The 27,017-nt window shown below is 41.6% G+C and overlaps 1 protein-coding gene across 13 annotated transcripts in view; it reads right to left on the bottom strand.

Moving 5' to 3' along the window:
- The window catches only part of Ank2 (Ankyrin 2), a 61,974-nt gene that overhangs the window by 10,731 nt on the left and 24,226 nt on the right, over positions 1-27,017 (bottom strand). For 11 of the 13 annotated variants that reach the window (XM_070208002.1, XM_070207998.1, XM_070208001.1 and 8 more), the window contains one exon: positions 129-27,017. The exons of the other annotated variants lie outside the window; for them this stretch is intronic. In XM_070208002.1, coding sequence (XP_070064103.1) covers positions 129-27,017 — 26,889 coding nt within the window. The remainder of the gene's footprint in view (positions 1-128) is intronic. 13 annotated transcript variants of the gene reach the window in all.

Raw genomic sequence — 27,017 nt, 5'->3', positions numbered from 1 at the left:
TTTTGAAAATTGATATCAATTAGAAAAGTTGCATAATGTTTAATATTGCCCTTAGCATGGTGGGTATCGCTCTAAGCTATGTTTAATAAATGTATGAGAGTGCTCTAAGCCTAAATGTATTTATTTACCTTTTGATGTGCAGCTTTTCTCCGTCTCTTTTTTAAGGCGACTCTCACTCACCGCCACAATGCTGTCGCTCTCGACTTGCAATTGTTGCGAAGGGTCTACCACTGCACTGCCCGATGCAGCAATATGCTGATGATGCTGATGCTGATGGTGACGCCGCAATGTTTCCTCAATTAAGGCTAAGGGACTACGGGTTGGCTTGGGGGAGCCAGGACTGGCGGCCAGCAGGCGCTCTGGATCACCAGCGGTAAACATCGGCAGTGCAACAGAGTCGGAGAGACTGGAATCGGTGGTATCGATAAAGCTGACATCGAACTCGTTAACGTAGCGCTGTTGTTCATTTCTGGATTGCGGACGCATTCCTATTGCCGTGTGGTGCTCTGTATCAAAATCGGGTTGGCGGTAGATCACTTCCAGGGGCTTATCGGGGCCGAAAGTCTTAGTGAAAACCTCGCTGGTTAGCACCTTGCGACTGTTGCTGCCGCTACCAGAGGATGATGAGGTAGAGCTTTTTGTACTATCACTTGATTTAATGGAACGTATGGTTATCACCTCGGAGTCGTCATCAACGAGCACGGTGCTAACCGCGCCGGTAGTGGCTGTCGGCTCCCTATGAACGCGCACAGTCGATGTCGATATCACACCCTTCTGTTCCGATAGCTTCATATTCGTCTTCTCTTTGTCAGTCTTGCGGCTAACCATCACGGAACGTACACTGCGTCGGGTGCTGCTCGAGGAGCCGCTGGCACTGGTGCTGCCGCTGGCTGTAGTGCTCGATTCGTTCATTGTATCCTTCATCTGCTTTTGGAGTTTTGGTTCTATGGAGCTGCGCACATTTTTCTTGATATTACTGCTCCCCTCAGTTGTTTTGCTTGCTGTCCTCCTAACGATTTTCTTATTGTCTATCTGAGGTTTTAAAACGGTTTCATCACTTTTGTTGCTTAGCTTAGTTGAAGCTCTTGTTGTTACGGAAGACAAGCTAATTGGAACTTTGGTGCGTTGTTGCATAGTTGATGTAGTTTTTTTCTGTAGCTTGTTATCAGATTCTATGGAAGTTTTGTAGGCAATTGATTTAGTTGCAGTAGCTGATTGTGTCCTCATGCTTTTAGTTATTTGGCTCTTGGAGCCTATCACGTTTGCTTGCTTATTCTCTTTGGATATTTGTCTTTTGTAAAGGCGATCTGTACTCTGTAATAAATCCTTACTTTCAGTATGGGAACCTTTCTTGGTCAAAACTGAGGGCTTTTCTGTAATCAATTTTTTTTGCTGCTTTTGATCTATTGACGAGTTTTTTGTCAAGGCACTTATCGTATTCTTTGTTTTATATATACTTTGTCGATTGGGTTGTGCTGGAGCTGGCGATTTAGGTGGGGCTGGTGATTTTGCTGGTGCCGGAGTCGCACTTCGACTTTCACTATCGGCATTTAGGCCAAAACGCATACTGTGAGCTAAAGTCGGCTGCATATATCGGTGTGTGGCAGATGGAGTTGGCGTTTTTATTCGCTTGTTGTCTTCCAAAACTTTTGTAGATTTTGGGGTAGTCTCTGTTTTTACCTTTTTACTAAACACTCTAGCTTTCTTACTGACATCTTGTTTGATGGATGTTGTTTTTGTCGATTTTGTGGATTTGGGTGATGGACTTAACGCGCGAACCGAGGTGTTGTATGGTATTTTCGTAACATCTGTTTTTACCCTAGGCCTTGGCGTTGTGGAGCGGCTGTTTTCGCCTTGAGTGTGGCTTTCATAAAATATTGAACTTGATGCGGGACTTGCGGATCTTTCGAAGTGAATTTCACTTATGACTCGACTTGTAGCTGAACCCGAGCTTGTTGTTGTCGAAATAGAACTTGTAACTGATCTCCTTGACTCGGTTTTTCTAGAAACCTTCTGAGGTTCATTTGTTAATGCCTTTTTTACCCCTGATTGTTTGCTAGATGCATTCGATAATTTTGTTTGTGTCAATGGTGATTTCGTTTGAGTAGTCGCTGGTCTTTCCTTATTATCTACTTGCTTTTTAATTTGTGGTTTTTTAATTACATTTACCTCGGATTTTGCTTTGACATTTCTTACTGTTTTGGATTTGTTAACTGGCGTTTTCATTTCTATCTTTTTTGCAGGCATAACATCTATCTTTTCATCACCTAACTTGACGAAATAAGCAATAGGTCGGACTTCTTTACACTCAGCTATCTCTTTTTTCGTCGAAGCTACATCATCTCCTACTAGATTTATTACCTCATTTTTGTCTGCTCCCTTAACTTTTGCACTTTTTAAAGTATCTTCCACAATCTCTTCAACCGATCGTTCACTTTCGCATAACTCTGGAAATATATAATCCTTTTGATCTAATTCTCTATGAGACTGCGCACTTTTAAGAGTTTCTTTTATAATCTTTTGTACCTCTGCATCACCAGCCCGTAAAGTTTCTTCAACAATTTGCTGAACCGATCTTGTATCATCGAAATCAGAAAGGGATTCTGGAATCACCTTCTCAGCAATTGAGTGGCTGTCGATGCCAGTACGGCCGATTAATTGATTAGGGGAATCCATAACTAAATCAAGACTTAAATCCCTCGCAGCAATGTCATCAGCAAGAACATTACAATATTTAACATGCTCACCAGACGGAGCTTGCATTATGGATTTCAGACAATTTGCGGGAATTGACTTTACAATTCCAACTTCGCTACCACTGTAACCGCCCAAGTGTTCTTTTGGACCTAGATCAGCTACTTCAGTTGAAGATTTGGGTTCCTCAACCGTTTTTGTATGACATATTGGCATATCTTTGATCTGTGTATCAACTGACTCACGAGTTTCACTCACAAAAGTAGTTTTGTTTATAGTCATTGCTAGAGGTACCAGAGATGTGGTGGAGGGAAGTTCTTGAGGCTTATCAAAACCAATCTCTTTACCGCTTTCATCATCAGAATATTCCTTATGAGTTTTCTTAGATGCATTAATAGGGGACTTGGGCTTGTCATCTAATTTATATTGTGGGATATCACTTTTCAAGTCAATAAATGGTTTAGGTATATTATCAGCTTTCTGCAAAGGTTTGTCTGCAAGTGATAGAGGTACCAGAGGGGTGGTGGAGGGAAGGAGCTTGTCTTGAGGCTTTTCCAAACAAATCTCTTCATCACTTTCATCATCAGAATATTCCTTAAGAGTTTGCTTGGATTCATCAATGGGGGACTTGGGTTTCTCATCTAATTTAGCTTGTGGCTTATCGTCCTTCAATTCAGTCAATGGTTTAACAATATCATCAGTTTTCTGCAAGGTCTTGTCTGCAAGTGGCAGCAGGGGAGAGGTTGAAGGAAAAGGCTTATCTAGTGGTTTAACAATTCCAAAGTCGTCATCACTCTCATCGTCTGAATACCCCTTCGAAACTGTCTTAGCTACATCAGTTGGGGATTTGGGTTTCTCAACAGATTTTACAGGATCCATGGGCAGCTTAACTACATCTTTGATCTGGATATCAACAGACTCGCCAGTATCACTCACGGAAGTAATTTTGCTTGTAGTCATTGCTAGAGGAACCAGAGGTGTGGTGGAGGGAAGGAGTTTGTCTTGAGGCTTGTCCAAACAAATCTCTTCATCACTTTCATCATCAGAATATTCCTTAAGAGTTTGCTTGGATGCATCAATGGGGGACTTGGGTTTCTCATCTAATTTAGCTTGTGGCTTATCGTCCTTCAATTCAGTCAATGGTTTAACAATATCATCAGTTTTCTGCAAGGTCTTGTCTGCAAGTGGCAGCAGAGGAGTGGTTGAAGGAATAGGCTTATCTAGTGGCTTAACAATTCCAAAGTCGTCATCACTCTCATCGTCTGAATACCCCTTCGAAACTGTCTTAGCTACATCAGTTGGGGATTTGGGTTTCTCAACAGATTTTACAGGATCCATGGGCAGCTTAACTACATCTTTGATCTGGATATCAACAGACTCGCCAGTATCACTCACGGAAGTAATTTTGCTTGTTGTTATTGCTAGAGATACCAGAGGTGTGTTAGAGGGGAGTTTGTCTTGAGGCTTGTCCAAACAAATCTCTTCATCACTTTCAGCATCAGAATATTCCTTAAGAGTTTGCTTGGATGCATCAATGGGGGACTTGGGTTTCTCATCTAATTTAGCTTGTGGCTTATCGTCCTTCAAGGAAGTCATGGGTCTAACAATATCATCAGTCTTATGCAAGGTCTTGTCTGCAAGTGGCAGCAGAGGAGTGGTCGAAGGAAAAGGCTCATCTAGCGGCTTAACAATTCCAAAGTCGTCATCACTCTCATCGTCTGAATACCCCTTTGAAACTGTCTTAGCTACATCAGTTGGGGATTTGGGTTTCTCAACAGATTTTATAGGATCCATGGGCAGCTTAACTACATCTTTGATCTGGATATCAACAGACTCGCCAGTATCACTCACGGAAGTAATTTTGCTTGTATTCATTGCTAGAGGTACCAGAGGTGTGGTGGAGGGAAGGAGTTTGTCTTGAGGCTTTTCCAAAAAAATCTCTTCATCACTTTCATCATCAGAATATTCCTTAAAAGTTTGCTTGGATGCATCAATGGGGGACTTGGGTTTCTCATCTAATTTACCTTGTGGCTTATCGTCCTTCAAGTCAGTCAATGGTTTAACAATATCGTCAGTTTTCTGCAAGGTCTCTTCTGCAAGTGGCACTAGGGGAGTGGTTGAAGGAATAGGCTTATCTAGTGGCCTTACAAATCCAAATTCGTCATCACTCTCATCGTCTGAATACCTCTTTGAAACTGTTTTCGCCACAACAGTTGGAGATTTGGGTCCCTCAACAGATTTTACTAATTCCATGGGCAGCTTAACTACATCATTGATCTGAATACCAACCGACTCGCGTGTTTCTCTCACGGAAGTAATTTTGCTTGTAGTCATTGCTACAGGTAGCAGGGGTATGGCTGAGGAAAGGGGCTTGTTTTGAGGCTTATCAAATCCAATATCTTCATTACTTTCATCATCAGAATATTCCTTAAGAGTTTGCTTGGATGAATCAATGAGGGACTTGGGTTTCTCATCTAATTTACCTTTTGGCTTATCGTCCTTCAAGGAAGTCAATGGTCTAACCACATCGTCAGTTTTCTGTAAGGTCTTGTCTGCAAGTGGCAGCAGAGGAGTGGTTGAAGGAAAAGGCTTATCTAGTGGCTTAACAATTCCAAAGTCGTCATCACTCTCATCGTCTGAATACCCCTTTGAAACTGTCTTAGCTACATCAGTTGGGGATTTGGGTTTCTCAACAGATTTTATAGGATCCATGGGCAGCTTAACTACATCTTTGATCTGGATATCAACAGACGCGCGAGTATGACTCACGGCAGTAATTTTGCTTGTAGTCATTGCTAGAGGTACCAGAGGTGTGGTAGAGGGGAGTTTCTCTTGAGGCTTGTCCAAACAAATCTCTTCATCACTTTCATCATCAGAATATTCGTTAAGAGTTAGCTTGGATACATCAATGGGGGACTTGGGTTTCTCATCTAATTTAGCTTGTGGCTTATCGTCCTTCAATTCAGTCAATGGTTTAACAATATCGTCAGTTTTCTCCACGATCTTGTCTGCAAGTGGCAGCAGAGGAGTGGTTGAAGGAATAGGCTTATCTAGTGGCTTGACAATTCCAAATTCGTCATCACTCTCATCGTCTGAATACCCCTTTGAAACTGTTTTCACTACATCGGTTGGGGATTTGGGTTTCTCAACCGATTTTAAAGGATCCTTGGGCAGCTTAACTTCCTCTTTGATGTGTATATCAACAGACTCGCGTGTTTCACTCACAGAAGTAATTGTGCTTGTAGTCATTGCTACAGGTACCAGGGGTATGGCTGGGGAAAGGGGCTTCTCTTTAGGTTTATTAAATCCAATATCTTCATCACTTTCATTATCGGAATATTCCTTAAGAGTTTGCTTGGATGCATCAATGGGCGACTTGGGTTTCTTATCTAATTTAGCTTGTGGCTTATCGTCCTTCAATTCAGTCAATGGTTTAACAATATCGTCTGTTTTCTGCAAGGTCTTGTCTGCAATTGGCAGCAGAGGAGTGGTTGAAGGAATTGGCTTATCTAGTGGCTTAACAATTCCAAAGTCGTCATCACTCTCATCGTCTGAATACCCCTTCGAAACTGTCTTAGCTACATCAGTTGGGGATTTGGGTTTCTCAACCGATTTTAAAGGATCCTTGGGCAGCTTAACTTCCTCTTTGATGTGAATATCAACAGACTCGCGTGTTTTACTCACAGAAGTAATTGTGCTTGTAGTCATTGCTACAGGTTCCAGGGGTATGGCTGGGTAAAGGGGCTTCTCTTTCGGTTTATCAACTCCAATATCTTCATCACTTTCATTATCGGAATATTCCTTAAGAGTTTGCTTGGATGCATCAATGGGGGACTTGGGTTTCTCATCTAATTTAGCTTGTGGCTTATCGTCCTTCAAGTCAGTCAAGGTCTTGTCTGTAAGTGGCAGCAGAGGAGTGGTTGAAGGAAAAGGCTTATCTAGTGGCTTAACAATTCCAAAGTCGTCATCACTCTCATCGTCTGAATACCCCTTCGAAACTGTCTTAGCTACATCAGTTGGGGATTTGGGTTTCTCAACCGATTTTAAAGGATCCTTGGGCAGCTTAACTTCCTCTTTGATGTGAATATCAACAGACTCGCGTGTTTTACTCACAGAAGTAATTGTGCTTGTAGTCATTGCTACAGGTACCAGGGGTATGGCTGGGGAAAAGGGCTTCTCTTTCGGTTTATCAACTCCAATATCTTCATCACTTTCATTATCGGAATATTCCTTAAGAGTTTGCTTGGATGCATCAATGGGGGACTTGGGTTTCTCATCTAATTTAGCTTGTGGCTTATCGTCCTTCAATTCAGTCAATGGTTTAACAATATCGCCAGTTTTCTGCAAGGTCTTGTCTGCAAGTGGCAGCAGAGGAGTGGTTGAAGGAAAAGGCTTATCTAGTGGCTTAACAATTCCAAAGTCGTCATCACTCTCATCGTCTGAATACCCCTTCGAAACTGTCTTAGCTACATCAGTTGGGGATTTGGGTTTCTCAACCGATTTTAAAGGATCCTTGGGCAGCTTAACTTCCTCTTTGATGTGAATATCAACAGACTCGCGTGTTTTACTCACAGAAGTAATTGTGCTTGTAGTCATTGCTACAGGTACCAGGGGTATGGCTGGGGAAAGGGGCTTCTCTTTCGGTTTATCAACTCCAATATCTTCATCACTTTCATTATCGGAATATTCCTTAAGAGTTTGCTTGGATGCATCAATGGGGGACTTGGGTTTCTCATCTAATTTAGCTTGTGGCTTATCGTCCTCCAAGTCAGTCAATGGTTTAACAATATCGTCAGTTTTCTGCAAGGTCTTGTCTGCAAGTGGCAGCAGAGGAGTGGTTAAAGGAAAAGGCTTATCTAGTCGCTTAACAATTCCAAAGTTGTCATCACTCTCATCGTCTGAATACCCCTTCGAAACGGTCTTAGCTACATCAGTTGGGGATATGGGTTTCTCAACCGATTGTAAAGGATCCTCGGGCAGCTTAACTTCCTCTTTGATGTGAATATCAACAGACTCGCGTGTTTCACTCACAGAAGTAATTGTGCTTGTAGTCATTGCTAGAGGTACCAGAGGTGTGGTAGAGGGGAGTTTCTCTTGAGGTTTGTCCAAACAAATCTCTTCATCACTTTCATCATCAGAATATTCCTTAAAAGTTAGCTTGGATACATCAATGGGGGACTTGGGTTTCTCATCTAATTTAGCTTGTGGCTTATCGTCCTTCAATTCAGTCAATGGTTTAACAATATCGTCAGTTTTCTGGAAGGTCTTGACTGCAAATGGCAGCAGAGGAGTGGTTGGAGGAATAGGCTTATCTAATGGCTTGACAATTCCAAAGTCGTCATCACTCTCATCGTCTGAATACCCCTTCGAAACTGTCTTAGCTACATCAGTTGGGGATATGAGTTTCTCAACCGATTTTAAAGGATCCTCGGGCAACTTAACTTCCTCTTTGATGTGAATATCAACAGACTCGCGTGTTTCACTCACAGAAGTAATTGTGCTTGTAGTCATTGCTACAGGTACCAGGGGTATGGCTTGGGAAAGGAGCTTCTCTTTAGGTTTATCAAATCCAATATCTTCATCACTTTCATTATCGGAATATTCCTTAAGAGTTTGCTTGGATGCATCAATGGGCGACTTGGGTTTCTCATCTAATTTAGCTTGTGGCTTATCGTCCTTCAATTCAGTCAATGGTTTAACAATATCGTCAGTTTTCTGCAAGGTCTTGTCTGCAAGTGGCAGCAGAGGAGTGGTTGAAGGAATAGGCTTATCTAGTGGCTTAACAATTCCAAATTCGTCATCACTCTCATCGTCTGAATATCCCTTTGAAACTGTCTTCACTACATCGGTTGGGGATTTGGGTTTTTCAACCGATTTTAAAGGATCCTCGGGCAGCTTAACTTCCTCTTTGATGTGAATATCAACAGACTCGCGTGTTTCACTCACAGAAGAAATTGTGCTTGTAGTCATTGCTACAGGTACCAGGGGTATGGCTGGGGAAAGGGGCTTCTCTTTCGGTTTATCAACTCCAATATCTTCATCACTTTCATTATCGGAATATTCCTTAAGAGTTTGCTTGGATGCATCAATGGGGGACTTGGGTTTCTCATCTAATTTAGCTTGTGGCTTATCGTCCTTCAATTCAGTCAATGGTTTAACAATATCGTCAGTTTTCTGCAAGGTCTTGTCTGCAAGTGGCAGCAGAGGAGTGGTTGAAGGAATAGGCTTATCTAATGGCTTGACAATTCCAAAGTCGTCATCACTCTCATCGTCTGAATACCCCTTCGAAACTGTCTTAGCTACATCAGTTGGGGATATGGGTTTCTCAACCGATTTTAAAGGATCCTCGGGCAACTTAACTTCCTCTTTGATGTGAATATCAACAGACTCGCGTGTTTCACTCACAGAAGTAATTGTGCTTGTTGTCATTGCTACAGGTACCAGGGGTATGGCTTGGGAAAGGGGCTTCTCTTTAGGTTTATCAAATCCAATATCTTCATCACTTTCGTTATCGGAATATTCCTTAAGAGTTTGCATGGATACATCAATTGGGGACTTGGGTTTCTCATCTAATTTAGCTTGTGGCTTATCGTCCTTCAATTCAGTCAATGGTTTAGCAATATCGTCAGTTTTCTGCAAGGTCTTGTCTGCAAGTGGCAGCAGAGAAGTGGTTGAAGGAATAGGCTTATCTAGTGGACTGACAATTCCAAATTCGTCATCACTCTCATCGTCTGAGTATCCCTTCGAAACTGTCTTAGCTACATCAGTTGGGGATATGGGTTTCTCAACCGATTTTAAAGGATCCTCGGGCAACTTAACTTCCTCTTTGATGTGAATATCAACAGACTCGCGTGTTTCACTCACAGAAGTAATTGTGCTTGTAGTCATTGCTACAGGTACCAGGGGTATGGCTTGGGAAAGGGGCTTCTCTTTAGGTTTATCAAATCCAATATCTTCATCACTTTCATTATCGGAATATTCCTTAAAAGGTAGCTTGGATACATCAATTGGGGACTTGGGTTTCTCATCTAATTTAGCTTGTGGCTTATCGTCCTTCAATTCAGTCAATGGTTTAGCAATATCGTCAGTTTTCTGCAAGGTCTTGTCTGCAAGTGGCAGCAGAGAAGTAGTTGAAGGAATAGGCTTATCTAGTGGACTGACAATTCCAAATTCGTCATCACTCTCACCGTCTGAGTATCCCTTTGAAACTGTCTTCACTACATCGGTTGGGGAATTGGGTTTCTCAACCGATTTTAAAGGATCCTTGGGCAGCTTAACTTCCTCTTTGATGTGAATATCAACAGACTCGCGTGTTTCACTCACAGAAGTAATTGTGCTTGTAGTCATTGCTACAGGTACCAGGGGTATGGCTGGGGAAAGGGGCTTCTCTTTAGGTTTATCAAATCCAATATCTTCATCACTTTCATTATCGGAATATTCCTTAAAAGGTAGCTTGGATACATCAATGGGGGACTTGGGTTTCTCATCTAATTTAGCTTGTGGCTTATCGTCCTTCAATTCAGTCAATGGTTTAACAATATCGTCAGTTTTATGCATGGTCTTGTCTGCAAGTGGCATCAGAGGAGTGGTTGAAGGAATAGGCTTATCTAATGGCTTGACAATTCCAAAGTCGTCATCACTCTCATCGTCTGAATACCCCTTTGAAACTGTCTTCACTACATCGGTTGGGGATTTGGGTTTCTCAACCGATTTTAAAGGATCCTTGGGCAGCTTAACTTCCTCTTTGATGTGAATATCAACAGACTCGCGTGTGTCACTCACAGAAGTAATTGTGCTTGTAGTCATTGCTACAGGTACCTGGGGTATGGCTGGGGAAAGGGGCTTCTCTTTAGGCTTATAAAATCCAATATCTTCATCGCTTTCATTATCGGAATATTCCTTAAGAGTTTGCTTGGATGCATCAATGGGGGACTTGGGTTTCTCATCTAATTTAGTTTGTGGCTTATCGTCCTTCAATTCAGTCAATGGTTTAACAATATCATCAGTTTTTTGCAAGGTCTTGTCTGCAAGTGGCAGCAGAGGACTGGTTGAAGGAAAAGACTTATCTAGTGGCTTAACAATTCCAAAGTCGTCATCACTCTCATCGTCTGAATACCCCTTCGAAACTGTCTTAGCTACATCAGTTGGGGATTTGGGTTTCTCAACAGATTTTACGGGATCCATAGGCAACTTAACTACATCTTTGATGTGAATATCAACAGACTCGCGAGTATGACTTACCGAAGTAATTTTGCTTGTAGTCATTGCTAGAGGTACCAGAGGTGTGGTAGAGGGGAGTTTCTCTTGAGGCTTGTCCAAACAAATCTCTTCATCACTTTCATCATCAGAATATTCCTTAAAAGGTAGCTTGGATACATCAATGGGGGACTTGGGTTTCTCATCTAATTTAGCTTGTGGCTTATCGTCCTTCAATTCAGTCAATGGTTTAACAATATCGTCAGTTTTCTGCAAGGTCTTGTCTGCAAGTGGCAGCAGAGGAGTGGTTAAAGGAATAGGTCTATCTAATGGCTTGACAATTCCAAAGTCGTCATCACTCTCATCCTCTGAATACCCCTTCGAAACTGTCTTACCTACATCAGTTGGGGATATGGGTTTCTCAACCGATTTTAAAGGATCCTCGGGCAACTTAACTTCCTCTTTGATGTGAATATCAACAGACTCGCGTGTTTCACTCACAGAAGTAATTGTGCTTGTAGTCATTGCTACAGGTACCAGGGGTATGGCTTGGGAAAGGGGCTTCTCTTTAGGTTTATCAAATCCAATATCTTCATCACTTTCATTATCGGAATATTCCTTAAGAGTTTGCTTGGATGCATCAATGGGGGACTTGGGTTTCTCATCTAATTTAGCTTGTGGCTTATCGTCCTTCAATTCAGTCAATGGTTTAACAATATCGTCAGTTTTCTGCAAGGTCTTGTCTGCAAGTGGCAGCAGAGGAGTGGTTGAAGGAATAGGGTTATCTAGTGGCTTGACAATTCCAAATTCGTCATCATTCTCATCGTCTGAATAACCCTTTGAAACTGTCTTCACTACAGTGGTTGGGGATTTGGGTTTCTCAACCGATTTTAAAGGATCCTTGGGCAGCTTAACTTCCTCTTTGATGTGAATATCAACAGACTCGCGTGTGTCACTCACAGAAGTAATTGTGCTTGTAGTCATTGCTACAGGTACCTGGGGTATGGCTGGGGAAAGGGGCTTCTCTTTAGGCTTATAAAATCCAATATCTTCATCACTTTCATTATCGGAATATTCCTTAAGAGTTTGCTTGGATGCATCAATGGGGGACTTGGGTTTCTCATCTAATTTAGTTTGTGGCTTATCGTCCTTCAATTCAGTCAATGGTTTAACAATATCATCAGTTTTCTGCAAGGTCTTGTCTGCAAGTGGCAGCAGAGGACTGGTTGAAGGAAAAGACTTATCTAGTGGCTTAACAATTCCAAAGTCGTCATCACTCTCATCGTCTGAATACCCCTTCGAAACTGTCTTAGCTACATCAGTTGGGGATTTGGGTTTCTCAACAGATTTTACGGGATCCATGGGCAACTTAACTACATCTTTGATGTGAATATCAACAGAGTCGCGTGTTTCACTCACAGAAGTAATTGTGCTTGTAGTCATTGCTACAGGTACCAGGGGTATGGCTGGGCAAAGGGGCTTCTCTTTAGGTTTATTAAATCCAATATTTTCATCACTTTCATTATCGGAATATTCCTTAAGAGTTTGCTTGGATGCATCAATGGGGGACTTGGGTTTCTCATCTAATTTAGCTTGTGGCTTATCGTCCTTCAATTCAGTCAATGGTTTAACAATATCGTCAGTTTTCTGCAAGGTCTTGTCTGCAAGTGGCAGCAGAGGAGTGGTTGAAGGAATAGGGTTATCTAGTGGCTTGACAATTCCAAATTCGTCATCATTCTCATCGTCTGAATAACCCTTTGAAACTGTCTTCACTACATTGGTTGGGGATTTGGGTTTCTCAACCGATTTTAAAGGATCCTTGGGCAGCTTAACTTCCTCTTTGATGTGAATATCAACAGACTCGCGTGTGTCACTCACAGAAGTAATTGTGCTTGTAGTCATTGCTACAGGTACCTGGGGTATGGCTGGGGAAAGGGGCTTCTCTTTAGGCTTATAAAATCCAATATCTTCATCACTTTCATTATCGGAATATTCCTTAAGAGTTTGCTTGGATGCATCAATGGGGGACTTGGGTTTCTCATCTAATTTAGTTTGTGGCTTATCGTCCTTCAATTCAGTCAATGGTTTAACAATATCATCAGTTTTCTGCAAGGTCTTGTCTGCAAGTGGCAGCAGAGGACTGGTTGAAGGAAAAGACTTATCTAGTGGCTTAACAATTCCAAAGTCGTCATCACTCTCATCGTCTGAATACCCCTTCGAAACTGTCTTAGCTACATCAGTTGGGGATTTGGGTTTCTCAACAGATTTTACGGGATCCATGGGCAACTTAACTACATCTTTGATGTGAATATCAACAGACTCGCGAGTATGACTTACCGAAGTAATTTTGCTTGTAGTCATTGCTAGAGGTACCAGAGGTGTGGTAGAGGGGAGTTTCTCTTGAGGCTTGTCCAAACAAATCTCTTCATCACTTTCATCATCAGAATATTCCTTAAAAGGTAGCTTGGATACATCAATGGGGGACTTGGGTTTCTCATCTAATTTAGCTTGTGGCTTATCGTCCTTCAATTCAGTCAATGGTTTAACAATATCGTCAGTTTTCTGCAAGGTCTTGTCTGCAAGTGGCAGCAGAGGAGTGGTTAAAGGAATAGGCTTATCTAATGGCTTGACAATTCCAAAGTCGTCATCACTCTCATCCTCTGAATACCCCTTCGAAACTGTCTTAGCTACATCAGTTGGGGATATGGGTTTCTCAACCGATTTTAAAGGATCCTCGGGCAACTTAACTTCCTCTTTGATGTGGATATCAACAGACTCGCGTGTTTCACTCACAGAAGTAATTGTGCTTGTAGTCATTGCTACAGGTACCAGGGGTATGGCTTGGGAAAGGGGCTTCTCTTTAGGTTTATCAAATCCAATATCTTCATCACTTTCGTCATCGGAATATTCCTTAAGAGTTTGCTTGGATGCATCAATGGGGGACTTGGGTTTCTCATCTAATTTAGCTTGTGGCTTATCGTCCTTCAATTCAGTCAATGGTTTAACAATATTGTCAGTTTTCTGCAAGGTCTTGTCTGCAAGTGGCAGCAGAGGAGTGGTTGAAGGAATAGGGTTATCTAGTGGCCTGACAATTCCAAATTCGTCATCATTCTCATCGTCTGAATATCCCATTGAAACTGTCTTCACTACATTGGTTGGGGATTTGGGTTTCTCAACCGATTTTAAAGGATCCTTGGGCAGCTTAACTTCCTCTTTGATGTGAATATCAACAGACTCGCGTGTGTCACTCACAGAAGTAATTGTGCTTGTAGTCATTGCTACAGGTACCTGGGGTATGGCTGGGGAAAGGGGCTTCTCTTTAGGCTTATAAAATCCAATATCTTCATCACTTTCATTATCGGAATATTCCTTAAGAGTTTGCTTGGATGCATCAATGGGGGACTTGGGTTTCTCATCTAATTTAGTTTGTGGCTTATCGTCCTTCAATTCAGTCAATGGTTTAACAATATCATCAGTTTTCTGCAAGGTCTTGTCTGCAAGTGGCAGCAGAGGACTGGTTGAAGGAAAAGACTTATCTAGTGGCTTAACAATTCCAAAGTCGTCATCACTCTCATCGTCTGAATACCCCTTCGAAACTGTCTTAGCTACATCAGTTGGGGATTTGGGTTTCTCAACAGATTTTACGGGATCCATGGGCAACTTAACTACATCTTTGATGTGAATATCAACAGACTCGCGTGTTTCACTCACAGAAGTAATTGTGCTTGTAGTCATTGCTACAGGTACCAGGGGTATGGCTGGGGAAAGGGGCTTCTCTTTAGGTTTATTAAATCCAATATTTTCATCACTTTCATTATCGGAATATTCCTTAAGAGTTTGCTTGGATGCATCAATGGGGGACTTGGGTTTTTCATCTAATTTAGTTTGTGGCTTATCGTCCTTCAATTCAGTCAATGGTTTAACAATATCATCAGTTTTCTGCAAGGTCTTGTCTGCAAGTGGCAGCAGAGGAGTGGTTGAAGGAAAAGGCTTATCTAGTGGCTTAACAATTCCAAAGTCGTCATCACTCTCATCGTCTGAATACCCCTTCGAAACTGTGTTAGCTACATCAGTTGGGGATTTGGGTTTCTCAACAGATTTTACAGGATCCATGGGCAACTTAACTACATCTTTGATCTGGATATCAACAGACTCGCGAGTATGACTCACCGAAGTAATTTTGCTTGTAGTCATTGCTAGAGGTACCAGAGGTGTGGTAGAGGGGAGTTTCCCTTGAGGCTTGACCAAACATATCTCTTCATCACTTTCATCATCAGAATATTCCTTAAAAGGTAGCTTGGATACATCAATGGGGGACTTGGGTTTCTCATCTAATTTAGCTTGTGGCTTATCGTCCTTCAATTCAGTCAATGGTTTAACAATATCGTCAGTTTTCTGCAAGGTCTTGTCTGCAAGTGGCAGCAGAGGAGTGGTTGAAGGAATAGGCTTATCTAATGGCTTGACAATTCCAAAGTCGTCATCACTCTCATCGTCTGAATACCCCTTTGAAACTGTCTTAGCTACATCAGTTGGGGATATGAGTTTCTCAACCGATTTTAAAGGATCCTCGGGCAACTTAACTTCCTCTTTGATGTGAATATCAACAGACTCGCGTGTTTCACTCACAGAAGTAATTGTGCTTGTAGTCATTGCTACAGGTACCAGGGGTATGGCTTGGGAAAGGGGCTTCTCTTTAGGTTTATCAAATCCAATATCTTCATCACTTTCGTCATCGGAATATTCCTTAAGAGTTTGCTTGGATGCATCAATGGGGGACTTGGGTTTCTCATCTAATTTAGCTTGTGGCTTATCGTCCTTCAATTCAGTCAATGGTTTAACAATATCGTCAGTTTCCTTAAGAGTTTGCTTGGATGCATCAATGGGGGACTTGGGTTTCTCATCTAATTTAGCTTGTGGCTTATCGTCCTTCAATTCAGTCAATGGTTTAACAATATCGTCAGTTTTCTGCAAGGTCTTCACTACATCGGTTGGGGATTTGGGTTTCTCAACCGATTTTAAAGGATCCTTGGGCGGCTTAACTTCCTCTTTGATGTGAATATCAACAGACTCGCGTGTTTCACTCACAGAAGTAATTGTGCTTGTAGTCATTGCTACAGGTACCAGGGGTATGGCTGGGGAAAGGGGCTTCTCTTTAGGTTTATCAAATCCAATATCTTCATCACTTTCATTATCGGAATATTCCTTAAGAGTTTGCTTGGATGCATCAATGGGGGACTTGGGTTTCTCATCTAATTTAGCTTGTGGCTTATCGTCCTTCAATTCAGTCAATGGTTTAACAATATCGTCAGTTTTCTGCAAGGTCTTGTCTGCAAGTGGCAGCAGAGGAGTGGTTGAAGGAAAAGGCTTATCTAGTGGCTTAACAATTCCAAAGTCGTCATCACTCTCATCGTCTGAATACCCCTTCGAAACTATCTTAGCTACATCAGTTGGGGATTTGGGTTTCTCAACAGATTTTACAGGATCCATGGGCAACTTAACTACATCTTTGATCTGGATATCAACAGGCTCGCGAGTATGACTCACGGCAGTAATTTTGCTTGTAGTCATTGCTAGAGGTACCAGAGGTGTTGTAGAGGGGAGTTTCTCTTGAGGCTTGTCCAAACAAATCTCTTCCTCACTTTCATCATCAGAATATTCCTTAAAAGATAGCTTGGATACATCAATGGGGGACTTGGGTTTCTCATCTAATTTAGCTTGTGGCTTATCGTCCTTCAATTCAGTCAATGGTTTAACAATATCGTCAGTTTTCTGCAAGGTCTTGTCTGCAAGTGGCAGCAGAGGAGTGGTTGAAGGAATAGGCTTATCTAATGGCTTGACAATTCCAAAGTCGTCATCACTCTCATCGTCTGAATACCCCTTCGAAACTGTTTTAGCTACATCAGTTGGGGATATGGGTTTCTCAACCGATTGTAAAGGATCCTCGGGCAACTTAACTTCCTCTTTGATGTGAATATCAACAGACTCGCGTGTTTCACTCACAGAAGTAATTGTGCTTGTAGTCATTGCTACAGGTACCAGGGGTATGGCTTGGGAAAGGGGCTTCTCTTTAGGTTTATCAAATCCAATATCTTCATCACTTTCGTCATCGGAATATTCCTTAAGAGTTTGCTTGGATGCATCACTGGGGGACTTGGGTTTCTCATCTAATTTAGCTTGTGGCTTATCGTCCTTCAATTCAGTCAATGGTTTAACAATATCGTCAGTTTCCTTAAGAGTTTGCTTGGATGCATCAATGGGGGACTTGGGTTTCTCATCTAATTTAGCTTGTGGCTTATCGTCCTTCAATTCAGTCAATGGTTTAACAATATCATCAGTTTTCTGCAAGGTCTTGTCTGCAAGTGGCAGCAGAGGAGTGGTTGAAGGAATAGGCTTATCTAATGGCTTGACAATTCCAAAGTCGTCATCACTCTCATCGTCTGAATACCCCTTCGAAACTGTTTTAGCTACATCAGTTGGGGATATGGGTTTCTCAACCGATTTTAAAGGATCCTCGGGCAACTTAACTTCCTCTTTGATGTGAATATCAACAGACTCGCGAGTATGACTCACGGCAGTAATTTTGCTTGTAGTCATTGCTAGAGGTACCAGAGGTGTGGTAGAGGGGAGTTTCTCTTGAGGCTTGTCCAAACTAATCTCTTCATCACTTTCATCATCAGAATATTCCTTAAAAGTTAGCTTGGATACATCAATGGGGGACTTGGGTTTCTCATCTAATTTAGCTTGTGGCTTATCGTCCTTCAATTCAGTCAATGGTTTAACTATATAGTCAGTTTTCTGCAAGGTCTTGTCTGCAAGTGGCAGCAGAGGAGTGGTTGAAGGAATAGGCTTATCTAGTGGCTTAACAATTCCAAAGTCGTCATCACTCTCATCGTCTGAATACCCCTTTGAAACTGTCTTAGCTACATCAGTTGGGGATTTGGGTTTCTCAACCGATTTTAAAGGATCCTTGGGCAACTTAACTTCCTCTTTGATGTGAATATCAACAGACTCGCGTGTTTCACTCACAGAAGTTATTGTGCTTGTAGTCATTGCTACAGGTACCAGGGGTATGGCTGGGGAAAGGGGCTTCTCTTTAGGTTTATCAAATCCAATATCTTCATCACTTTCATTATCGGAATATTCCTTTAGAGTTTGCTTGGATGCATCAATGGGGGACTTGGGTTTCTCATCTAATTTAGCTTGTGGCTTATAGTCCTTCAATTCAGTCAATGGTTTAACAATATCGTCAGTTTTCTGCAAGGTCTTGTCTGCAAGTGGCAGCAGAGGAGTGGTTGAAGGAAAAGGCTTATCTAGTGGCTTAACAATTCCAAAGTCGTCATCACTCTCATCGTCTGAATACCCCTTCGAAACTGTCTTAGCTACATCAGTTGGGGATTTGGGTTTCTCAACAGATTTTACAGGATCCATGGGCAACTTAACTACATCTTTGATCTGGATATCAACAGGCTCGCGAGTATGACTCAAGGCAGTAATTTTGCTTGTAGTCATTGCTAGAGGTACCAGAGGTGTTGTAGAGGGGAGTTTTTCTTGAGGCTTGTCCGAACAAATCTCTTCCTCACTTTCATCATCAGAATATTCCTTAAAAGATAGCTTGGATACATCAATGGGGGACTTGGGTTTCTCATCTAATTTAGCTTGTGGCTTATCGTCCTTCAATTCAGTCAATGGTTTAACAATATCGTCAGTTTTCTGCAAGGTCTTGTCTACAAGTGGAAGCAAAGGAGTGGTTGAAGGAATAGGCTTATCTAATGGCTTGACAATTCCAAAGTCGTCATCACTCTCATCGTCTGAATACCCCTTCGAAACTGTCTTAGCTACATCAGTTGGGGATATGGGTTTCTCAACCTCGGGCAACTTAACTTCCTCTTTGATGTGAATATCAACAGACTCGCGTGTTTCACTCACAGAAGTAATTGTGCTTGTAGTCATTGCTACAGGTACCAGGGGTATGGCTGGGGAAAGGGGCTTCTCTTTAGGTTTATCAAATCCAATATCTTCATCACTTTCATTATCGGAATATTCCTTAAGAGTTTGCTTGGATGCATCAATGGGGGACTTGGGTTTCTCATCTAATTTAGCTTGTGGCTTATTGTCCTTTAATTCAGTCAATGGTTTAACAACATCGTCAGTTTTCTGCAAGGTCTTGTCTGCAAGTGGCAGCAGAGGAGTGGTTGAAGGAATAGGCTTATCTAGTGGCTTGACAATTCCAAATTCGTCATCACTCTCATCGTCAGAATATCCCTTTGAAACTGTCTTCACTACATCGGTTGGGGATTTGGGTTTCTCAACCGATTTTAAAGGATCCTTGGGCAGCTTAACTTCCTTTTTGATGTGAATATCAACAGACTCGCGTGTTTCACTCACAGAAGTAATTGTGCTTGTAGTCATTGCTACAGGTACCAGGGGTATGGCTGGGGAAAGGGGCTTCTCTTTAGGTTTATCAAATCCAATATCTTCATCACTTTCATTATCGGAAATTTCCTTAAGAGTTTGCTTGGATGCATCAATGGGGGACTTGGGTTTCTCATCTAATTTAGCTTGTGGCTTATCGTCCTTCAATTCAGTCAATGGTTTAACAATATCGTCAGTTTTCTGCAAAGTCTTGTCTGGAAGTGGCAGCAGAGGAGTGGTTGAAGGAATAGACTTATCTAGTGGCTTAACAATTCCCAATTCGTCATCACTCTCATCGTCTGAATACCCCTTCGAAACTGTCTTAGCTACATCAGTTGGGGATTTGGGTTTCTCAACATATTTTACGGGATCCATGGGCAGCTTAACATCTTTGATCTGAATATCAACAAACTCGCCAGTATCATTCACGGAAGTAATTTTGCTTGTAGTCATTGCTACAGGTACCAGGGGTATGGCTGAGGAAAGAGGCTTCTCTTTAGGGGTATCAAATCCAATTTCTTCATCACTTTCATTATCGGAATATTCCTTAAGAGTTTGCTTGGATGCATCAATGGGGGACTTGGGTTTCTCAACTAATTTAGTTTGTGGCTTATAGTCCTTCAAGTCAATCAATTGTTTAACAATATCGTCAGTTTCCTTAAGAGTTTGCTTGGATGCATCAATGGGGGACTTGGGTTTCTCATCTAATTTAGCTTGTGGCTTATCGTCCTTCAATTCAGTCAATGGTTTAACAATATCATCAGTTTTCTGCAAGGTCTTGTCTGCAAGTGGCAGCAGAGGAGTGGTTGAAGGAATAGGCTTATCTAATGGCTTGACAATTCCAAAGTCGTCATCACTCTCATCGTCTGAATACCCCTTCGAAACTGTTTTAGCTACATCAGTTGGGGATATGGGTTTCTCAACCGATTTTAAAGGATCCTCGGGCAACTTAACTTCCTCTTTGATGTGAATATCAACAGACTCGCGAGTATGACTCACGGCAGTAATTTTGCTTGTAGTCATTGCTAGAGGTACCAGAGGTGTGGTAGAGGGGAGTTTCTCTTGAGGCTTGTCCAAACTAATCTCTTCATCACTTTCATCATCAGAATATTCCTTAAAAGTTAGCTTGGATACATCAATGGGGGACTTGGGTTTCTCATCTAATTTAGCTTGTGGCTTATCGTCCTTCAATTCAGTCAATGGTTTAACTATATAGTCAGTTTTCTGCAAGGTCTTGTCTGCAAGTGGCAGCAGAGGAGTGGTTGAAGGAATAGGCTTATCTAGTGGCTTAACAATTCCAAAGTCGTCATCACTCTCATCGTCTGAATACCCCTTTGAAACTGTCTTAGCTACATCAGTTGGGGATTTGGGTTTCTCAACCGATTTTAAAGGATCCTTGGGCAACTTAACTTCCTCTTTGATGTGAATATCAACAGACTCGCGTGTTTCACTCACAGAAGTAATTGTGCTTGTAGTCATTGCTACAGGTACCAGGGGTATGGCTGGGGAAAGGGGCTTCTCTTTAGGTTTATCAAATCCAATATCTTCATCACTTTCATTATCGGAATATTCCTTAAGAGTTTGCTTGGATGCATCAATGGGGGACTTGGGTTTCTCATCTAATTTAGCTTGTGGCTTATAGTCCTTCAATTCAGTCAATGGTTTAACAATATCGTCAGTTTTCTGCAAGGTCTTGTCTGCAAGTGGCAGCAGAGGAGTGGTTGAAGGAAAAGGCTTATCTAGTGGCTTAACAATTTCAAAGTCGTCATCACTCTCATCGTCTGAATACCCCTTCGAAACTGTCTTAGCTACATCAGTTGGGGATTTGGGTTTCTCAACAGATTTTACAGGATCCATGGGCAACTTAACTACATCTTTGATCTGGATATCAACAGGCTCGCGAGTATGACTCAAGGCAGTAATTTTGCTTGTAGTCATTGCTAGAGGTACCAGAGGTGTTGTAGAGGGGAGTTTTTCTTGAGGCTTGTCCGAACAAATCTCTTCCTCACTTTCATCATCAGAATATTCCTTAAAAGATAGCTTGGATACATCAATGGGGGACTTGGGTTTCTCATCTAATTTAGCTTGTGGCTTATCGTCCTTCAATTCAGTCAATGGTTTAACAATATCGTCAGTTTTCTGCAAGGTCTTGTCTACAAGTGGAAGCAAAGGAGTGGTTGAAGGAATAGGCTTATCTAATGGCTTGACAATTCCAAAGTCGTCATCACTCTCATCGTCTGAATACCCCTTCGAAACTGTCTTAGCTACATCAGTTGGGGATATGGGTTTCTCAACCTCGGGCAACTTAACTTCCTCTTTGATGTGAATATCAACAGACTCGCGTGTTTCACTCACAGAAGTAATTGTGCTTGTAGTCATTGCTACAGGTACCAGGGGTATGGCTGGGGAAAGGGGCTTCTCTTTAGGTTTATCAAATCCAATATCTTCATCACTTTCATTATCGGAATATTCCTTAAGAGTTTGCTTGGATGCATCAATGGGGGACTTGGGTTTCTCATCTAATTTAGCTTGTGGCTTATTGTCCTTTAATTCAGTCAATGGTTTAACAACATCGTCAGTTTTCTGCAAGGTCTTGTCTGCAAGTGGCAGCAGAGGAGTGGTTGAAGGAATAGGCTTATCTAGTGGCTTGACAATTCCAAATTCGTCATCACTCTCATCGTCAGAATATCCCTTTGAAACTGTCTTCACTACATCGGTTGGGGATTTGGGTTTCTCAACCGATTTTAAAGGATCCTTGGGCAGCTTAACTTCCTTTTTGATGTGAATATCAACAGACTCGCGTGTTTCACTCACAGAAGTAATTGTGCTTGTAGTCATTGCTACAGGTACCAGGGGTATGGCTGGGGAAAGGGGCTTCTCTTTAGGTTTATCAAATCCAATATCTTCATCACTTTCATTATCGGAAATTTCCTTAAGAGTTTGCTTGGATGCATCAATGGGGGACTTGGGTTTCTCATCTAATTTAGCTTGTGGCTTATCGTCCTTCAATTCAGTCAATGGTTTAACAATATCGTCAGTTTTCTGCAAAGTCTTGTCTGGAAGTGGCAGCAGAGGAGTGGTTGAAGGAATAGACTTATCTAGTGGCTTAACAATTCCCAATTCGTCATCACTCTCATCGTCTGAATACCCCTTCGAAACTGTCTTAGCTACATCAGTTGGGGATTTGGGTTTCTCAACATATTTTACGGGATCCATGGGCAGCTTAACATCTTTGATCTGAATATCAACAAACTCGCCAGTATCATTCACGGAAGTAATTTTGCTTGTAGTCATTGCTACAGGTACCAGGGGTATGGCTGAGGAAAGAGGCTTCTCTTTAGGGGTATCAAATCCAATTTCTTCATCACTTTTATTATCAGAATATTCCTTAAGAGTTTGCTTGGTTGCATCAATGGGGGACATGGGTTTCTCATCTAATTTAGTTTGTGGCTTATCGTCCTTCAAGTCAGTCAATTGTTTAACAATATCGTCAGTTTTCTGCAAGGTCTTGTCTGCAAGTGGTAGCAGAGGAGTGGTTGAAGGAATAGGCTTATCTAATGGCTTGACAATTCCAAAGTCGTCATCACTCTCATCGTCTGAATACCCCTTCGAAACTGTCTTAGCTACATCAGTTGGGGATATGGGTTTCTCAACCGATTTTAAAGGATCCTCGGGCAACTTAACTTCCTCTTTGATGTGAATATCAACAGACTCGCGTGTTTCACTCACAGAAGTAATTGTGCTTGTAGTCATTGCTACAGGTACCAGGGGTATGGCTTGGGAAAGGAGCTTCTCTTTAGGTTTATCAAATCCAATATCTTCATCACTTTCATTATCGGAATATTCCTTAAGAGTTTGCTTGGATGCATCAATGGGGGACTTGGGTTTCTCATCTAATTTAGCTTGTGGCTTATCGTCCTTCAATTCAGTCAATGGTTTAACAATATCGTCAGTTTTCTGCAAAGTCTTGTCTGGAAGTGGCAGCAGAGGAGTGGTTGAAGGAATAGGCTTATCTAATGGCTTGACAATTCCAAAGTCGTCATCACTCTCATCGTCTGAATACCCCTTCGAAACTGTCTTAGCTACATCAGTTGGGGATATGGGTTTCTCAACCGATTTTAAAGGATCCTCGGGCAACTTAACTTCCTCTTTGATGTGAATATCAACAGACTCGCGTGTTTCACTCACAGAAGTAATTGTGCTTGTAGTCATTGCTACAGGTACCAGGGGTATGGCTTGGGAAAGGAGCTTCTCTTTAGGTTTATCAAATCCAATATCTTCATCACTTTCATTATCGGAATATTCCTTAAGAGTTTGCTTGGATGCATCAATGGGGGACTTGGGTTTCTCATCTAATTTAGCTTGTGGCTTATCGTCCTTCAATTCAGTCAATGGTTTAACAATATCGTCAGTTTTCTGCAAAGTCTTGTCTGGAAGTGGCAGCAGAGGAGTGGTTGAAGGAATAGACTTATCTAGTGGCTTAACAATTCCCAATTCGTCATCACTCTCATCGTCTGAATACCCCTTCGAAACTGTCTTAGCTACATCAGTTGGGGATATGGGTTTCTCAACCGATTTTAAAGGATCCTCGGGCAACTTAACTTCCTCTTTGATGTGAATATCAACAGACTCGCGTGTTTCACTCACAGAAGTAATTGTGCTTGTAGTCATTGCTACAGGTACCAGGGGTATGGCTGAGGAAAGAGGCTTCTCTTTAGGGGTATCAAATCCAATTTCTTCATCACTTTCATTATCGGAATATTCCTTAAGAGTTTGCTTGGATGCATCAATAGGGGACTTGGGTTTCTCAACTAATTTAGTTTGTGGCTTATAGTCCTTCAAGTCAATCAATTGTTTAACAATATCGTCAGTTTTCTGCAAGGTCTTGTCTGCAAGTGGCAGCAGAGGAGTGGTTGAAGGAATAGACTTATCTAGTGGCTTAACAATTCCAAATTCGTCATCACTCTCATCGTCTGAATACCCCTTTGAAACTGTCTTCACTACATCAGTTGGGGATTTGGGTTTCTCAACAGATTTTAAAGGATCCCTGGGCACCTTAACTTCCTCTTTGATGTGAATATCAACAGACTCGCGAGTATCACTCACGGATGTCATTTTGCTTGTAGTCATTGCTAGAGGTACCAGAGGTGTGGCGGAGGAAAGAAGTTTCTCTTGAGGCTTGTCTAAACAAATCTCTTCATCACTTTCATCATCAGAATATTCCTTAAGAGTTTGCTTGGTTGCATCAATGGGGGACATGGGTTTCTCAGCTAATTTAGTTTGTGGCTTATCGTCCTTCAAGTCAGTCAATGGTTTAACAATATCGTCAGTTTTCTGCAAGGTCTTGTCTGCAAGTGGCAGCAGAGGAGTGGTTGAAGGAATAGACTTATCTAGTGGCTTGACAATTCCAAATTCGTCATCACTCTCATCGTCTGAATACCCTTTTGATACTGTCTTCGCTACATCAGTTGGAGATTTGGGTACCTCAACAGACTTCACAGGATCCATTTGCAGCTTAACTACATCTTTGATCTGAATACCAACAGACTCGCGAGTATCACTCACGGAAGTAATTTTGCTTGTAGTCATTGCTAGAGGTACTAGAGGTGTGGTGGAGGGAAGGAGTTTGTCTTGAGGCTTGTCCAAACCAATATCTTTGTCATCAGAATATTCCTTAAGAATGTGCTTAGATGCATCAATAGAGGACCTGGTGTTTTCAGCTAGTTTTGCTTGTGTCTGCAATGGATTTGTTAAATAAAAAGGTTGAGAGAAAATATATGGATCCTCTTTATTGAGGTCAACTTTTTCGTTGGAGGTGTTAAGATGAAGTTTGTTCTGGTCTAAATGTTCCTTTGTTGGAAACTTTTTATTTTCATTTTTATTTGAAGCTGTGGAGTAAGTAACTTCCGTTTCGCTTGCAAATGTGATCTGACCTACAGGTTTTTTTGGAACCTTTTCAATTTGGGAAAGCTTGATTTGTTGTAGTTTTTCACGATGGTCAATCTCCTCGTCACTCTCGCTTTCATTTTCTATTTTTTGTAAATCTGCTGGGAATATTGTCTTAAATTCACTTGTTTGTTGGATGTTAGCCTCATCAAATGATGTGTTTGATATCATTTCATTTTTTTCATAGGTTGGAAACTTTTCTAATACTTCTGTCTCTACTTTGGTATTATCCGACTGAGATATTGGGCCGATTTCGTCTGTAAATAATTTACTAAGTCTCCTTTCGTACTCAGTTGTAACGCTTATATATTCTTTTGTGTCTTCAATATCAGCTTTTGAAATTGAATGCAATCGCTCAAATGTATGTGCATGTTTCGGAAAAACTACTTCTTTGGCGCCCTTAGTTAATTCTATTGGAAATTCGTGTTTACCACTTTCATCTAAAATATTATAATCACTTTCCGGTGTTTTGTTAATACTTTCAGATACATCATATTTTGTTTTTTCGTCTGACAAGAATTTAGCTGTCGCTGATTTTATATCTTCACTATGTGGTTCTTTACTAAACGCTGTTGCCATGTCAAAAACTTTACGCTTAGAGCACTTCTTTTCGCACACAGATTCAAGGTCTTCAACACTTGTGCCTGTTTTACCCGTTTCTAAAACAGGTGAAACTATTTTCTGTTCTGCAACACGTTTTGTAGCCAAGTTTTCTAATACCAAGTCAGTTTCATTTAAAATCTGTTGTTCTATCGAGGATATATCAGCCTTGCGATCTACAATTTCACGTTTACGTGGACTAAACGGTGTGACTTCTAAGTTCGTTGAGGGATACCTACGTTCAATATTTTGGATTACATCTTTTACTTTTGGCAATGTCTCTAGTTCTTGTTCCTTACTTACTAATTTGTTGTGTTCATCAATACTTGCTGTTAAAATGCTGCCAGGTACCTGTTTTACTTGCCTATTTAAACCTACTACCTGTTCTTCCAAAGTCTTTTGCGTTTCATTTAAGTCTTCTGCGACCTCAAAGGCCTTTCGCTTCTCACAAACCCTCTCGCAAACCGCCTCCTCAATGTGCGCCATACCAATTGCTCCACGCTCCATTGCTTCGACGGGTGATAATTTTACAACTTCAGCAGATGGTTCGCATTTGGTCAACTTATCCAATGCGATATCTGCAGCTGTAAGAATTTGCTTCTCTACCTCAAGTATGTTCGGCTCTTTATGATCTGTTGTTCGCTTTTGTACAGTAAAGGGAATAGCCTCAACCACTGTGCCGCTGATTTTATTCTCAATACTCTGTACCACATCCTTAACAACTGGCACCTTATCGCCTATGTACTTGGGTGGCAGACTCTGCTGTGTGGCACTGAATTCCAAGGACTCCGTACTGCCACTGCTCTCCAAACGCAATATCTTGCGTCTCACATCACCACAGCCCATTATCTGCTCTAAATACTCCCTATCACCAGCATCCCGCTGGACATTATCCAGCTCCGTCTTAAAATGATCTTTCTGCTGCTGTTCGTTTGGTGTCGCAGTTAAATCTATTTTGGTGCGTTCTACTTTCGTAGACAGGGTCGTTGTTGTGGTCGTTGTCTTCGGTTTCGGAGTTGGACTACTTGCACTCATTTCTGTAAATGAGGTAGTGTCTGGTAAGTATGGTTTCTGGATATTAGGGTCAGCTGCCATTCTATGAAGCAGCTTATCAGTTTCATCTGTACTTGTAAATGTTTCGGATTTAACATTATGAACACTGAAGTGCT

The sequence above is a fragment of the Drosophila virilis genome, chromosome 3, assembly GCF_030788295.1.
Source record: "Drosophila virilis strain 15010-1051.87 chromosome 3, Dvir_AGI_RSII-ME, whole genome shotgun sequence".
Classification (NCBI taxonomy): Eukaryota; Metazoa; Arthropoda; class Insecta; order Diptera; family Drosophilidae; genus Drosophila; species Drosophila virilis.
Note: the sequence above shows the minus strand (reverse complement) of the source record. Positions and strands in the feature narration are given on the sequence as shown.